This window comes from Cydia pomonella, chromosome 20 (genome assembly GCF_033807575.1).
Source record: "Cydia pomonella isolate Wapato2018A chromosome 20, ilCydPomo1, whole genome shotgun sequence".
Lineage (NCBI taxonomy): Eukaryota > Metazoa > Arthropoda > Insecta > Lepidoptera > Tortricidae > Cydia > Cydia pomonella.
Window position 1 is genome coordinate 13,250,842 of NC_084722.1, and position 15,723 is coordinate 13,266,564.

Genomic DNA, 15,723 nt, shown 5'->3' on the forward strand with positions numbered 1-15,723 from the left:
TTGGTCGTAGTTCGTTCCACTTTAACCGCATATGTACCCCAGTTTTTACGATAAATATGACAGGCATGCTTCGTTTTCGCAAATTCTATTAGTAAGCTTTCTGGCCTAGGGTCATTTGTTCCCAGAAGTTTGCCGCTTTAAGGCCTCTGTTCAAAAGTTAACATACTAAATTAGTTATTTATTATGAAATGCTCGAAACTTTGAAGTCATCTTAAGTGTTTCGAAATGAAGCATATAGGACGTTACAAATTTTCTTGCTATTTGGAAAATACCAATTTTCAGTGATCTCTTCTATTTACCGATGTAACGTTGCTTAGGGTAAAATCAGAATTATTGATATTAAAATATATAATATAATAATTAAACTTATTATCGCGGTAAGAAAATCGTAGTCATCTTGGTTAGAAATAAAATTACACGAGGCTATAGTTGGCAGAACAGTTGACAAGGCACATTGTATGATGCCTTTCCTTGTATTATATATTTGTATAACGTTATACTTTATATAATTCAATAATTATAAAGATATATTAATAAAACGTTTCGTCGTGTTGTTTGTAAAATAATTCTACAGGGCAGTTTTAACCTAACATGACCTAACTTAATTTTTGTTAGATATTCGACTCTGTTTGGGTTGCAGTTCTAACGTAAGCTAACCTACTTTTTATTAAATATTCGATTCTGCGGGGCCATAGTTCTAACCAAACCTAATTATTGTTAAATATTCGATTCTGTGGGGATCGCAGTCTTAGCCTAACTTATAATACTTTTTTCTTAAATATTTGATTCTGCGAGGGTCACAGTTCTAACCTAACCACTTTTTATTAAATATTTGATTCTGCGGGGGTCACAGTTCTAACCTACTTTTTGTTACATATTCAATTCTTTTGGGATCGCAATAACCTACTTTTTCAGGAGACTCGATATAATTATATCATAGTTATAATGACTTGTTTATATACCAATAATTGTGTATTTTATGAAATGCAAATTCCAACAAACAAGAAATATGAGGTCAAGCTCCGGTATTGAGGATCATTATCGGATTTGAGAGGAAAATTGAGAACTTTCCGATATTTAATGCCCTCCTCGTGGCGTTTTGAGCTCTGGCAACCTTACTCACCGGCAGGAACACAACACTATAAGTAGGGTCTAGTGTTATTTGGCTGCGATTTTCTGTGGTGTGGTTTTTTTCTCGTGGCGTCTTTATTATTATGCAAAAATTGACCTACTTTGGATTTTATATTTCCGTATTTCATTAATTAATTCAAAGTAATTCTAGTTCAATCATTAACCTATAAAGGAGCCATTAATGTGTCGTCGGTGGTTTGAATCACTATCGACGTGTATTGTAACCGTTAATTCGTTTTTGATGAGCCTGTTTTTAGTGAATCAATTTGTGACCTTAGATAACTGGTGTTATTTATACATTTACAAATAGTATTTTTAAGTATTTTTTTTCTACACGCATATCTTAAAATATCTAGTAGGTAATTTAAATACACCATCAATCATGTATCACCACAGAATAAGAAAATAGTACCTACCTACTACCGTACATACATACAAACGTAGTATGTACAATACTGACATTTTGGAAAATATTTTCACAAAATTTGATGTATATTAATCATAGCTATGCCCCTACGTTTGACTTTTTTCTATTTTTTGATTATTGTAAAAATTAGGAGCGAAAAACGGATAACATAAAAATTTTTAATTGCTCCTAACTCTTATAATAATAAAAAAATCGAAAAAAAACAAACGTAGGGGCATAGGGGCCGTGCGAGTTGGGTCTGCCATCTTGTGGCCTGAATCGGAATCATAAACATGCACATGTACACGTCACGTGTTTTCTTGTGCATAGTAGGTTCTGCCATCTTGTGGGCTACATCGGAACAACAAAACATCACATTTACGCCTCGCGCCAAAAATCTGACGGCTCCTGTGCTGCCTCCTACAGTTCATGCACGCTCCCTATAGCTGTGGTTGTTATACAACAAATTGTGTCAAAATATTTTCATTCATGTTAATATGCAGAGAGGAAAATGAGGACTACGTTTGTATGGGGAAACGCCGTCCCCTTTCCTCTTAAGCATCATTCGGATTACAGTGATATTAGGAACTATAGTAAATTAAAAATTGCATAAAACTTGTATGACATGTCTTGTCATAAAATTTGTATCGCGCGGGTCCTCCAATTTCGTCTTAATATACCTAACTAACTAACTAACTAACTAACTGCTTTGGCTCAGCGATCCAAAAAGAATCTTGGCCTCCGAAACGAGAGAACGCCACCTGTCCCGATCCAGCGCGGTTTCCTGCCATGAATTGGCATTCAACCGACGCAGGTCCGCCTCCACGACATCACACCAGCGGTACCTAATACCTTAATATACCTAACTAAAGTATTAAATTTTTGTATCCGTGCACAGTTGCGAGACAAGACCAAAATTCTATGTGGGCAAGGATGGCAAGGTAAATTTGGCGAGGCTCTTTGATGGCGCAAGAAATAACGAACATTTTTACGTGGTGCCCGAGATATATACTTACTTGAGACAATAGGCCCCTCGGACCGCGAGGCCATGGGCCCACGTCGCCCACGCCTAACTCTGAAGGCCTACCGCGAACCACGCTCGACGTATTGCCTCCCTGTCATACTTACGTACGAATTTACAAGTGTGACAGAGAGGCAACACGTCGAACGTGGTTCGCGGTAGGCCCTCTGTCCGTGCAAATCCCCGGCCGTTTTAACTTGAGTCATCCTTAACTCTTACATACTACTGTGCGTCATAAATAAATAAAGTCATAAATAAAGTGGAGTGTTTATGGAAGTGGATCAAAGGGCCGTATCCCCGTGCTAGGCATTATTACTGTTATTGGCTGTTGATAATGATAACGTTCTGATAATAAACCCCCTTGGTTGGTAATGAGCTTCGAAGCATTCATAAGTTAATAACATAATAAAAATCCTAACCTGACAAATAAAATACATACAAACATTACATTAACAAACGAAATTATAAACATTGCCTGAGAAATACAGACAAAATTAAATTATTTAAGCACGGAACAGGATACTCGTACGGCAAAAGAAACATCATGTCCGAGGGAGCACAGATGTACAATAACTTACCTAGTGAAGTGAAAAATTGCAAATCATTAAAAATGTTTAAAACCAAGTTGAAGAAATATATCAGTGATAATGTATATTAAGTATCATCGACTAGCCGGATGTGATTGTAAACCACGTATGAAATTGTTTATAGTTTAAGCTCATTGTAAGTGAACTTTTGTTCTTTATGAGTAATAAACAATCTTTAAACCCAAAAGCTATCCATGTTCTAATTTCCTCGAAATATAATTAGTTTTCAGCACGTTTCCAGCTACCTATATAAGCGACGGCGGGTCGTCAAGCTATTTATTTTTGCAATATCCTTTACTGAATATACATGTATACGCGTTTAAACATAATAATATTATTATACTTTATATAAAGCGTGTTGTAAATGGCGTCTCAATTCGGCGGGAGCGCAGGTGGCCTAGCGGTAGACAGATGGAATCTTTTTTTTTATATTTGTCTGTACCTACAGCCTATTTTGTATTTGCATGGTCATTATGACTGGTCGCAAGACTTGTCATGTCACTTAATGTATAAAAACAAGAATTACAACAGATGTGTTTTTAACTGGTCGTCAAACTTGTTTACGTTTGCGGCAACGTACTTATAAAGTAATATCATAATGTTTTTCCACGATATAAAAACACGATTAAGCCATTTTTCTGAACACGACACTAATACTATCATTATCTATGTGTACTAGGCAAACATATGTATGTTAGCAAGAGGTGATTGTGCCGAAATTAAGTAGTAGTAGTAAAACACTTTATTGTACAATAGTTATTTACGATACAAGTTCGAAAAATAGGAAATTATGAATTACCTATCCGCACATGTGTCGTACAACGTTTTACAGTACATATAACCCTCTAAATTTTCGACATAGTTACATAATGTGCTATTTAATTTACGCACTAGTGCGGAAAAGTAGCACCATATGTACTGTAAAACAATGACAACTAATCCCAAGATTTGGCGTAGGCACTAGTTTTTACGAAATCGACTGCCATCTGACCTTCCAACCCAGAGGGTAAACTAGGCCTTGTTGCGATTAGTCCGGTTTCCTCACGATATTTTCCTCTACCAAAAAGCGGCTGGTAAATATCAAATGATATTTCGTAAATAAGTTCCGAAAAATTCATTGGTACGAACCAGCGACCTACGGATTACAAATACGAGTATTATAAGTCGCATGCTCTTACCGCTAGGCCACCAGCGCTTACTAAATCATGTCTTAACTTATTTTAATAAAAGCTTTGTATTACATTTTATAAGTCAAAACCTTTGTGGCAGAACTTATGACCTCGTTACACTAGGTAGTAGCTACATACTTATTTGCGGCGTTTGGGATGTACATGCAAACCCCGGGGCCGTGGGGGCCCAGCGCGCGTAGCCTCTATGAGGAGCTGTCAAAGCGCCCTATAGAGGCTTCTGGTGACAAGATGGCTGGCCAATATTATGCTCAGAGCATCAGCATTGCGATCCAGCGGGGCAATACGGCCTGCCTTCTGGGAACCCTACCGAGCGACTTGTGTTTTTATTATGCTTTAGACAGGTACTTTTTTAAATCATAATTATGTCCAAATCTGACGAAGTATTGGTCCTAATAAGATCCTGAAACAAATTCCAAGAACTCAGTTTAAAGGACCATGCGGTGTTTTGTTTATTTATGCTGAGCCTCCTTCTTGACGAAATCATTTCACCCAGTTATTTATATACAAGGTTTTAGGTACCTAATATTCGTATTCACCTTTCAAACCTCAAAGGCCAAACGTGCCTTTGAAGTACGTAATAATTGTTACTCAATGTAACCACAAAGCAGCAGTTCGCAGAAGTCTAGCGCGATCATCGCTTTTAGTACCCGTTTCGTATTTCACACATAGCCAGTAGGTACCTGCGTACTAGGGCTAGTAGTATCAAGTTTTTAACTTCTCCAGACAACGAAAAAACTTTATTATATCGTGCTAAACGTGACAAAAATCACTTCTTTTGAATAATGGACGTAGTGGACGTGGTGGAGTGGGTATTATACCTACTTAGCAGAGGCCGGAATTATCGTGGCATTTTTGAACTGTCATAGGGACTTAAAATTTGTCGACTTCCCATATACGTAGATCGATAGTCTGTTCGGAAAGAGAAGAGTCGCGTAATATATTGGGCCCCATACATTCCACGACTCTTCTCATTCAGCACAGACTAATGTAGAAAAGAAACATAACTAAATAAAATTTAAAAATGTTTTATTTATTTATTTTATAAACGGAGCACTTGTTAGCGCTGAAACAAACTTTACCATAAAATATAAAAAATGAACTAATGTAATTTCATTGTTTTTATTGCATATTATGTATCTATTTCACATTTTCAACTACTCAAAAGTTATCTGGAAGACATCGCTCTTTAGACAATAAGACCGCTTTGTTTACCTGCCTGTTGTTTTAATCATTTTTAATATATTGTGTTCTACATTTTATCGATATATGTATATCGGTAGTCGATAAATGAGAAGTCGCCAGAAGTGGCAGCATGGTTCCATTTTTTACGCTTGTCACTGTGCCCGTCACTTTTGCACTTACATACTTGTTAGAACGTGACAGGCTTGGTGACAAATGATAAAGAGCCGACCATCTTAGCTTCACAGGACAAGTAAAAAATGCCACAACAATTCCGGCCTCTGCTACGTAGTATTTAGTATCAAAGATTGTCTTCGGTTACCGCGATGGTTCTCATGATAAAACTTTGTAAACATTATAATGTAATGTTAACAATGATTGAGTTTGAAACGTATGGATGAATTTCAAATTTTAACGGGATATAATCCGTTTACATAGTTTAATTACATAACAGTCGCTTAATCATGCTAGTTTAGACAGTTATCTAGAGAGTTCTCTATGGCCGTATTAGTTTGCAAAGTAGTAAAGAGGGCAATTAAAGTTAGTATTGAATGATGGATCTTGTAATGGATAGGGGATTGCAACGTTAGATGACGAAGGCACGTGCAATGGCCTTATTCGAGATGAGGCCTAATTTATCTTATTGTTGTATCGGGATCTTGCTTATTTTGGTTATCGCCCCTTCCAGAGAGATACCTTGTGCCTAGACAAGAGCTTTTTCGACCTTCTCCATGTGTCGGATGATGGAGCGCAAGGGCAGCTTTTTGTAATTTCTTCAGTTCCAGATAGCCTACTCTAAAATCCTTCATTCTCTGTCTAGCTGGCGCGTAACATTGACTGATTAGGTTTATTACTGTCTCGTCCTCATCACCACACACTCGACAATCGGGGTTGTCAGGGTAAGACACGGGTAAGATGAGGCTTATATTCAATTAAAAACGAATTGGTTCATGGGACGCATAAACTAATTTCAAATCATGAATATTATCCTAGAAAACGTAAAAAAAAACTGTATATGGTGTATAAAATGGCTTTCATATTTTGCCTGCAAAAAATCCTCTAGATATGTATAGGTAGCAAGTAAGTAATATTATGCTACAAACATAATAAGCTTTATTTAGAACAAAAGCCGAAAGGTAAAGAATTTAGCCCAGATCGTCAACAGGCTTTTGGTGCCCACCAAAGCTGACCGTAATTCTTAGCTGAATAGCGATACTTATTCGCTTTGCGAAATAGTGGTCAGGCCTCTGGTAGCCAAAATCCTTTATTATGGCGTGGACAGGACGCACGTGATCGGCGTCACGGCGTGCGTCTAATTCGCGGCCTTATATTAGGTGCGCCGACGAATCTTAATTTGTAAAGCCCTAGAGGGCCTAAAGTTTCATTTTTCTGCGAATTCATAATTATAGCACTTTTCTTCACAGCGGGACTAAGAGCTACTGTATTCTATTGTATTTACAATTACATGACATTCGGTTTACTTGTTAGTACTTATAAGTACATAATATTATGTTGCGTGAGAGCTAGGTACAATTTTGCAAAGTACTTAATTATACTTGTCTTGATATAATGAATTAATGATATTCAAATTATCTCGTTTCATGTTGTTTACTAAGATGACCATGTGTTTATGTCTTCTTAACTGACACATACCTTTGGAAATTCTATTAAAATTACCATTATGTAAATAAATGTTATTCGAATGTTTATTAATTTATTTATAATCACAATGATGGGCAAGTTTCTTAACGCTGATGGTTCCAGGAATAACTCAATGAATCAATATTTTAAGGTAACTTAACTAGTATTTGGAACATTCAACTATGGAAATATGGCTCGTTAATGGATCAACAATGAATAAATAAATAATATAAGGCCCAGGCTCATATATCTCTGACAAATAAAAGATAAAGTTTCTGTCGTGTTGTACGAGGAAGTTAAAAGGTTGGCCCAGCTAATGAGTGGCGATTACCTGATCTTATAAAAATACTGAAGTATATACAAAGAAGGCACATGTTATTCATATAAAGACACAAACATAGAGCATTAAGACTGGGGACGCAATGTCTGTCATTTTCTATACATAACAGTGAACCGATTTTGCGGGGGAGGGAGGGGCACGTTAAATGTATGGCTATTTGTACGTAACGGTAAAAATAGCCCTGTCTGATAAAAGTAAGTCCATAAAAAAGTATGCACAATTGTGCAAGGTTTTCGACAGAGGTTAGAGGTTAGAGTTAGAGGATTCTCTTAAAGGCGACTCCTATCAAAATGTTCTAAGGATAGAAGCAAATCTCGTCCTTGTGGTTAGCGACGAAGTGGGACCTTTGACTAGTCTTTGACATAAATATTTGTGAGAAGCGCCAAACTAATGCCCCTACCGGGATTCAAAGTATTCAAACCCGGGACCTCTTGCTTCATGGGCAGGGTCACTTCCGACTAGGCTAGGAGGCCTTTAAAAATACAATGAAATGATAAAAACTTATCCGATAATAATAAAAATACGATTTCAAAAACATATTCTATCGAGGCCGTCATTACTTACGAGTATTACCATCGAATAGATCGAATTCCCTAAACGCCACTTGCACCATCCCATTAAACCGGGGTTAACCGGTTAAATCCCTAACTCAGTGTAAAATTGTACTGGTAACCATGGTAACTCCAGGTTTAACTGGTTAACCCCGTTAGTGGGATGGTGCAAGTGGCGGCGACTCCTAAATTACAAGCGATCTTCTCAAGGCTCATTAGAGAGAATATTGGTTATTGATTGATATGAAATCAGTCCGTTTCAAATTTTAGAAACGATTACTCTATGTCGATAAAAGTTATTCACGTGTGACGTGTTCAAATATTTCCAAAGTCACCGCTTTTTTGTCACTCGCCTTAAAGCTATAAAAGAAAACCGGCCAAGAGCATGTCGGGCCATGCTCAGAGTAGGGTTCCGTAGTTACTCCTCTGTCACAATAAGCTAAACTGGAGCTTAAAGTATAGTAGATTGAACAACCAAGGGATGAACTGTGGATGTACGTCTTTTTACTATGAAGGGGAAACTTTTCGCGATAACTCAAAAACAGCTAAACTGATCATATCCGCTATAGTTTTCGTTTAATGTCATTTTTAAGCTCTACTTCCAAGATTTTTTTCATATTTTTTGGACCTATGGTTCAAAAGTTAGAGGGGGGGGTACTCATTTTTTTTGTCTTTCGGAGCGTTTATCTCCGACGCTATTCACTTTATAAAAAAATGTTTCTTGAAGAACCCTATTAGTTTTGAGAGAACTTTCCAACGATATCCCACACAGTAGGGTTGAAGCAAAAGCCAAATTTCAGCTTTCTAGCAATAACGAACGACCACGGAGCAAAGCCTCGGACAGACAGACAGACAGACAGACGGACATGGCGAAACTATAAGGGTTCCTAGTTGACTACGGTACCCTAAAAAACAATATAAAATTACAATTCATCCCTCTAGTGCATGTCAAATAAAATTATTAGTTTTAATTTGAACTTTAATACCTGTTAATAGGGTTGAATATTGTAACTGCCATATATGGCTTCGTGTGAACTAGGGGCTTAAAACTGTAAAAAAAGTAAAAGCAACATAAAAAATACAATTCAACCACAAGCGATCTTCATAGATTAATTGAAATCAAAACTATATGATACATTTTCTGTTTAGACCAGGATAAGCTGGCAGCGATTTTCACAGCCCAAAGAGCGCAAGTGTTATTTTAAAGTCAGACATTGTTTGACTTTTACTTAACACTTGCACTGGCTGGGTTATTAAAATCGCTGCCAACTTATTTTGGTCTGACTTTATGAGAATATCTAAGACGGCATTTTAATAAAACGCTTACAAATTAGTTATACATTTATTAGCATAATTCATTAATAGATGCCTTTTAAACTAACGAATCACGTTGTTTACCTTACTAACTAAAATTAGCGATAAAACGACGTGGCTCCGTTGCGTTTGCCCGTAACGGCTACTTTTTACACGCGCGTTATTACCCTCTTAAATAAAATCGGCAATCAACTTCAAAAACATTTCACAACTTCAAGCTAAGCTTATAAAATTGTAATCTTCTAAAGCCCTAACAAAAAATATGAGAGAACTTTTGCATGGCATCGTGAACAAAGATGATTGTAATGAATAAGTTCGCGAATTGGCTACTTGACAGTTTTTTGTAAATAATGTCAATCGATCGTAATTTTCCTGAGGATCAAATATCTATATAGGACTCATGGCATTTAAGGCATTTAAGCAACATAAAGGTCAGAAATGAGAGTTAAAGTATGACGCTTGCACTCGACGATTGAAACGGCTCTCAATGATATTGACATTCACATTACATTAGTCTCTCCTAAATGTTTGGAAGATCAAAAAAATTGACATTTTGGCCCTGAAATGTTGCGTTTATGTATATAGTTGTCATACAATTTATTTTTCGATAAAGTGTTAGGAATCAAATGGTACTATTTCTTTTTTTCTTTTTGAATGTTAAAAATAATTTTTTTTGAGACTGGAGTCTTCTATGTTTTTATTATCTCAATATATTTTTTAAAATTCTACTCTTGTATAATGGATGGCTCATTTTCTATCCATTTAGCTAAATTTTGTCATAATATTCAACATGTGACAAAGTACCCAATCCTTTTACATGAAAAAAGTTGGTGGAGGTGCTGGGATCTTAACAACTACTTCCTTTCGACCTTACCTAGAGGTTTTTATTAGTTTTGAATATTATCGCCAAAGTATATAGTTCAAAATAATATGGGACATTTATATATTTTCCGTACATGGGACAATGGTACCCCGGACATCTGAGAAACGAGCACGAAGCTGTAGCCAACCCGTAGAGATTTAATCAAGTATAAGGGGTACCTACTCTGAGTGGATGCGGCATCTGCCCTATCGACCGAGCGCACAAACAGCACCCACCATGGTGTAAAAACTTTCGAGAATTGATGTATATAAATAATATTTGCTTAAACATATTTTTGTCAAGTCTCTCGTAAATTAATTTTGCTAACTTTTTCTTCCACATTTCGCCGCAGATAGAGGATGTGTGTATCATCGGACGATCTATGAAAAAGTTGAGAGTAAACATTTAAACCACCCACACATATTAATTACTGTATAAATGTAACAAAATTAATTCGCGATAGACCCCTAAATTATGTTTTAATATGTTTTCATAACATAAAAGTTTTAAAGGTTATATAAATATATTATTAAAGATTCGCAAACATCCTCTCCGGCCCGGGGCGTGGAGTGAGCGTGAGCCTAATGGGGTCCTTTGCCTGCGTGACGAAGGTTCTAGGTTCGAACTCCACCTCGCGTGGCATGCCTGGCGCTAAACGCAGGCTATACTTCTTCAGCAGGGTCACCATACCGGCCATCATTTGCATACGTGCAAAACGCATTCCTGAAGACAAAGTGTAATTTAGAGGGCATTTCCAGAAAACTGTTAGGTACCATCACCCACACTACCTTACTACAAAAGGCATAAGGTCCGCCGATAGACAATTAAGAGAGTTCCTGTTTGTACGTGACGCTATTTTTTAACACTTCTGATAAAAATAAGAAGCCAATTTTTGACATAACAACGTTTGATAACTTAGCTTTCAATTCAACGGTATACGAGATAATACAGATTTCTGCAGGTGATTCTTCGACCTGTACCCCTAGTGTAAATAAATTCGATTTCCAAACGTAACGTACGCGTTTGCGTTTAGTCTCATTTTGTATTGGATTTCGAAAGAGCGCGCCAAGCGGGACGTTTTGGAAACTCAAAATCCTATACAAAATGAGACTTAACGCAAACGCGTTCGTCACGTTATGATGTCGATCAAAGTTGCACTAGGGGTACTGTTCGGACCTGTGAATTAGAAATTCAGATATAGGACTTTGAAATATTAGACGGCGAAATTAGTTTATAATAGGCCTTGTTGAACTTTCTTGAACAATATTGTTAACTGTTTGATATACTGAAACTTCTGAAGTCCACAAAGGCCTTTTTACAATAACAAAATTGATATCCAGTATCCAAGCTAATTTTTCATCTATTCGTTTAAAATTTAAGTTGCCTAAAATGAATCTAAGGCGCTGGTGGCCTAGCGGTAAGAGCGAGCGTTCAATCCGGATCGCGGGTTTGAACCCTGGCTCGTACCAATGAGTTTATCAGAACGTATGTTCGAAATATTTGATTTTTAACAGTCGTTTTTCGGTATAGGAAAACATGGTAAGGAAACCGGCAGTGTTGTCACATCTACCAAATTTTCGGTAGATCTACCTATTTTGCCTGCGTTCTACCTATCTACCTCCCTCAGCCTGAAATCTACCTATTTTTCAAAATGGTACAATTGTAAGCATTTCTCAATACATGTGACGGAACATTACTTAATTTCTACCGAATTTCGATTCGATTTAATGAAAGCTTGCCAAAGAAACAGATTATACAAGCAGGTTTATTACCTACAAACAATGGAAATCCTAACTAATGTTTCAATTTCTTTAATAAACACGTTACTAACGTCACTATATTAAAAACATAAATAATTCAAAACATTTTATACACATTTTCAATCATACAAATGTACTTCTATTGAGTGGTAGATCTACCTATTTTTCATTTTAAACTCCACCCATTTCTACCTATTTTTGCACCCTGTTCTACCATTTCGCCAAAATTGTATGTGACAACACTGGAAACCGGATTAATCCCAATAAGTTCTAGTTTACCCTCTGAGTTGGAAGGTCAGATGGTAGTCGCTTTCATAAAAACTAGTGCCTACGTCAATTCTCGGAATAAGTTGCCAAGCGGGCCCCAGGCTCCCATATCTACCATTCTGTAACAGCTTAACAAAAAGTGATATGTTTAATATAGAACAACAAAGACTGTAAAAGATATAATTTTTGAACGCAAATTCTAGAAATTTATCTGTATTTGGGAAAGTTATCCGGAATATCAAATACTTTTGGCGCGTTGTTTCATCCGCTACTTTTGATGCTGACTGTACTACCTGTATGTCTCATCTTTGATGATTGCTAGAACGTTTTAAGATTCAAATTACGACGAAATTAAACCGTTTTTTATACCGATTTATATAAAAATCTAAAGAGATAGATTAGAGTAAACCAACTATCCTAATAAATAATTACTTCAACCTTCGTGGAACATTCTTTGGCAAGAATGTTCCACGAATGCACATACTTATCTCAGCAAACACTTCATTTCTTTTCGTTACCTGTTTGTTATATAAGGCATGACGTAATTAACATAGGATACCTTTTTCCCCTGTTTAAATAAGCACCTACATCAAAACATTAACTGTTCTTTTTTGTGCCAACCATTACATATTTTTGTTGTAATTTGTGGGTAATGTCGTTGGCTATGCATTATGTTAATTTTAATCGTACTACTAAATGTAACATTATATTGTATAGTTTGTTATCCCTAAAATGAATAAATAAAATAAAATAGTTGAATATTATACCAAATTCTTATAATCACTGTGTAAACAAAGTTTTAATGCGCTAATATAAATAAATTAGGAACATTTATAATCAATATTTAACTTTAATGCTCTTCATTGTTTAAATTTGTTTAGGACCCAAGAAGCTTTTTGTATAATTAAAAATCTGACGTAGACGATAGCCTTATCTAATATAAATTTTGCTGCTGTTAAGGTTTACAAATGAATTAAGAATGGAAAAAGTTAAATAAGAAATTGTATTTTGGTTTATACTTTGTAGTACAGTCAGCATCAATAGTAGCGGATGAAACAACGCGCCATAAGTATCTGATATTCCGGATAACTTTTCCAAATATAGATAAATTGTTAAAATCGCGCTCAAAAGTATATCTTTTACAGTTAGTTGTTCTATATTAAAGACATCACTTTTCTTAAACTGTTACAGAATGGTAGATACTTATGAAACGTTATTTGATCCGCTGCTTTTGATGCTGACTGTACCTACTTAAAATAATTATAAAAGTGTCGACCAGTTGGTCTAATGTAAGTATATTTTTTTAAGTGGGTAGCTTTTTGTTGGCCATTATTCACTAATAAAATAACATATGTATGTATATGAATCGCTTCCTCGTTAAGCTTAAGCGCCATATACCCGTGTTTTTTTTTATTTCCGTTAATTTCAAGGGTGCATCCCTGAGCTTAACTCCATTTCGGAGATAATCAATATTTAATTTTTATCGTATAAGGCCCTTACGAGCGTATACACTTGGCTTAGGGCCTGTTTACATATTGATTAGTGTTAAGTATGAGTTAATACATTTGCTACTAAACGTAAATACTATCTCTGACAATTGATGTTCAAGATAACATTGATATGTCACAGTTTCCAATTATTTAGTTGAGTTAAATGTAATTCCCATGTTACAACAACGCTATAGATATGCAACATTGAATAACTTTTTATAAAAATGAAAATAATTAAAAAAAATTAAAAAAAAAAGATTTATTTATTTATTTATTTAAACGTACTTACCGATACCCCGAAGTTAACGGAATTCAATAAAAACACGGTAAGTATATAATAAGTCTTTCTCAGAAAATAATAAAACCTAAAAAATGTTTTTTAACCCGAATTTTCGAAAACTCAATACTTATAGTTTTTTTTATTTATTTATCTTCTTACAGTTTTCTAGCACTTAAAATTAAAATTTGAAAAAAGAAAAGTAAACTTACCAATACAGATTCTAGGTCCCTCTCCAAAAGGCATGTATGAATAGGGAACAATATTTTTCTTCTCTTCAGCCATGAACCTTTCTGGTCGGTATTTCTCAGGCTCCGGGAACAGGTCTTCGTTATGGTGCAAGTGGTACACGGGCAGATGAATGCGCATTCCCTTTTCCAGCACCAGACCTGAAGGCAGGGTGTAGGGTTCCACCACCTCGCGAGCCAGCACTCCTAGTACAGGGTACAGCCTCATCGCTTCGTTCACACACGCTTCCAAATACGGTAACTCAGTCAGGCACTCATAAGTAACTTTACCACCAGTTTTCTTCAAATATGCATCCACCTCCTCGAACAATCTTGGTTGTTTGTCAGGATTTTTAGCTAATTCGTACAATGTAAAGCACATAACAGATGCACTAGTTTCAAAACCAGCGGCGAAAAATACTATGCATTGAGCAATCAGCAACTAGTCGGTCACTTCTAAGTTTATCCGCTCTTTTTTTTCGGACTCCGACTTTACATTACTCATACTATCTCCAGACAAGTACTTATTTCCTTTTAAGTTTAGCATCAGATCAACAAAGTCGTTCCTTGCGGAAGGCTTGTAGTTTCGATCTTTGAATACATCGGAGAGAAGTTTGTTGAAGAATGTGTCTAGTTCGTCAGGGAATGTCTTGAATCCTAAGCCATAAAACACATAAGGCCAAATAGCGCGTGCTACAATCTTGAATCCTCGGTAGTTTGTTAATTCGAAGATCAGATCACCCATGATCTTGAAAGGATTGTTATCTGAATTTTTTCCCATAACATTGCTGTCGACTCCAAAGGCGCAGGAAGTAATACTGTCCATAGCAAACCGCACTGATGTCGCTCTGACATCAAGGTCTGGACACTTTTTGGTTTCTTCGTCAAGCAGAGTTTCAAACATCTTCGAACACTTCTCAACTAAATGAAACATGTTCTTCATCTTGGACGACGAGAAAAGTGGTGTGAGATTCTGTCGAAGCACCTTCCATCGGTCGCCTTGAGTGAAGAACAGGTTTTGGGTCATTGTTTCTAAATGTGTGTAGTTGGATATCTCTCGGCTGCTAAAGTAGTAGAAATCTTTAGTTGTGATGAGCTTGATCAGCTCGGGGTCTTGTACTACTAAGGCAGGCTCGGTACCATAGTAAACTCCGAAATACGGTTCTTTTTTAAACTTTTTGCATAATTTTTGGGCTGCTGTGCCCCAGTACGCCTTCAATAAAATATATCCCGCAAAATTTCCAAATATAGGTACCGGTTTCTCGAAGGGTACTCCTCTTTTTTCCCAGTAATTTAATTTTCTATTGGCAATGAAGTAAAGTATTGAGAGGGCCACAACAGTGGCCGATATTAGGATTAAAACGATCATGTCGTCGAAGATGCCAAACGTAAATGTTGTACTTTGATATGCGAGTCTTTTATATATCGACGTACCTACTTACGGACGTAGAGCTATTAAGACGACCAACATTTTGCATAA

General features: G+C 36.3%; 2 protein-coding genes across 2 annotated transcripts in view; one reads left to right on the top strand and one right to left on the bottom strand.

The window, feature by feature from the left end:
• The window catches only part of LOC133529043 (gustatory receptor for sugar taste 43a-like), a 66,014-nt gene that overhangs the window by 28,624 nt on the left and 21,667 nt on the right, over nt 1-15,723 (top strand). The gene's annotated exons all lie outside the window — the stretch shown is intronic.
• Nucleotides 9,375-15,647, bottom strand: LOC133529041 (cytochrome P450 6B2-like). Its single transcript, XM_061866637.1, is given in 2 exon segments — nt 9,375-10,945; nt 14,229-15,647. Coding segments are annotated over 2 exon segments (1,578 nt in total). The 5' UTR covers nt 15,613-15,647; the 3' UTR covers nt 9,375-10,751.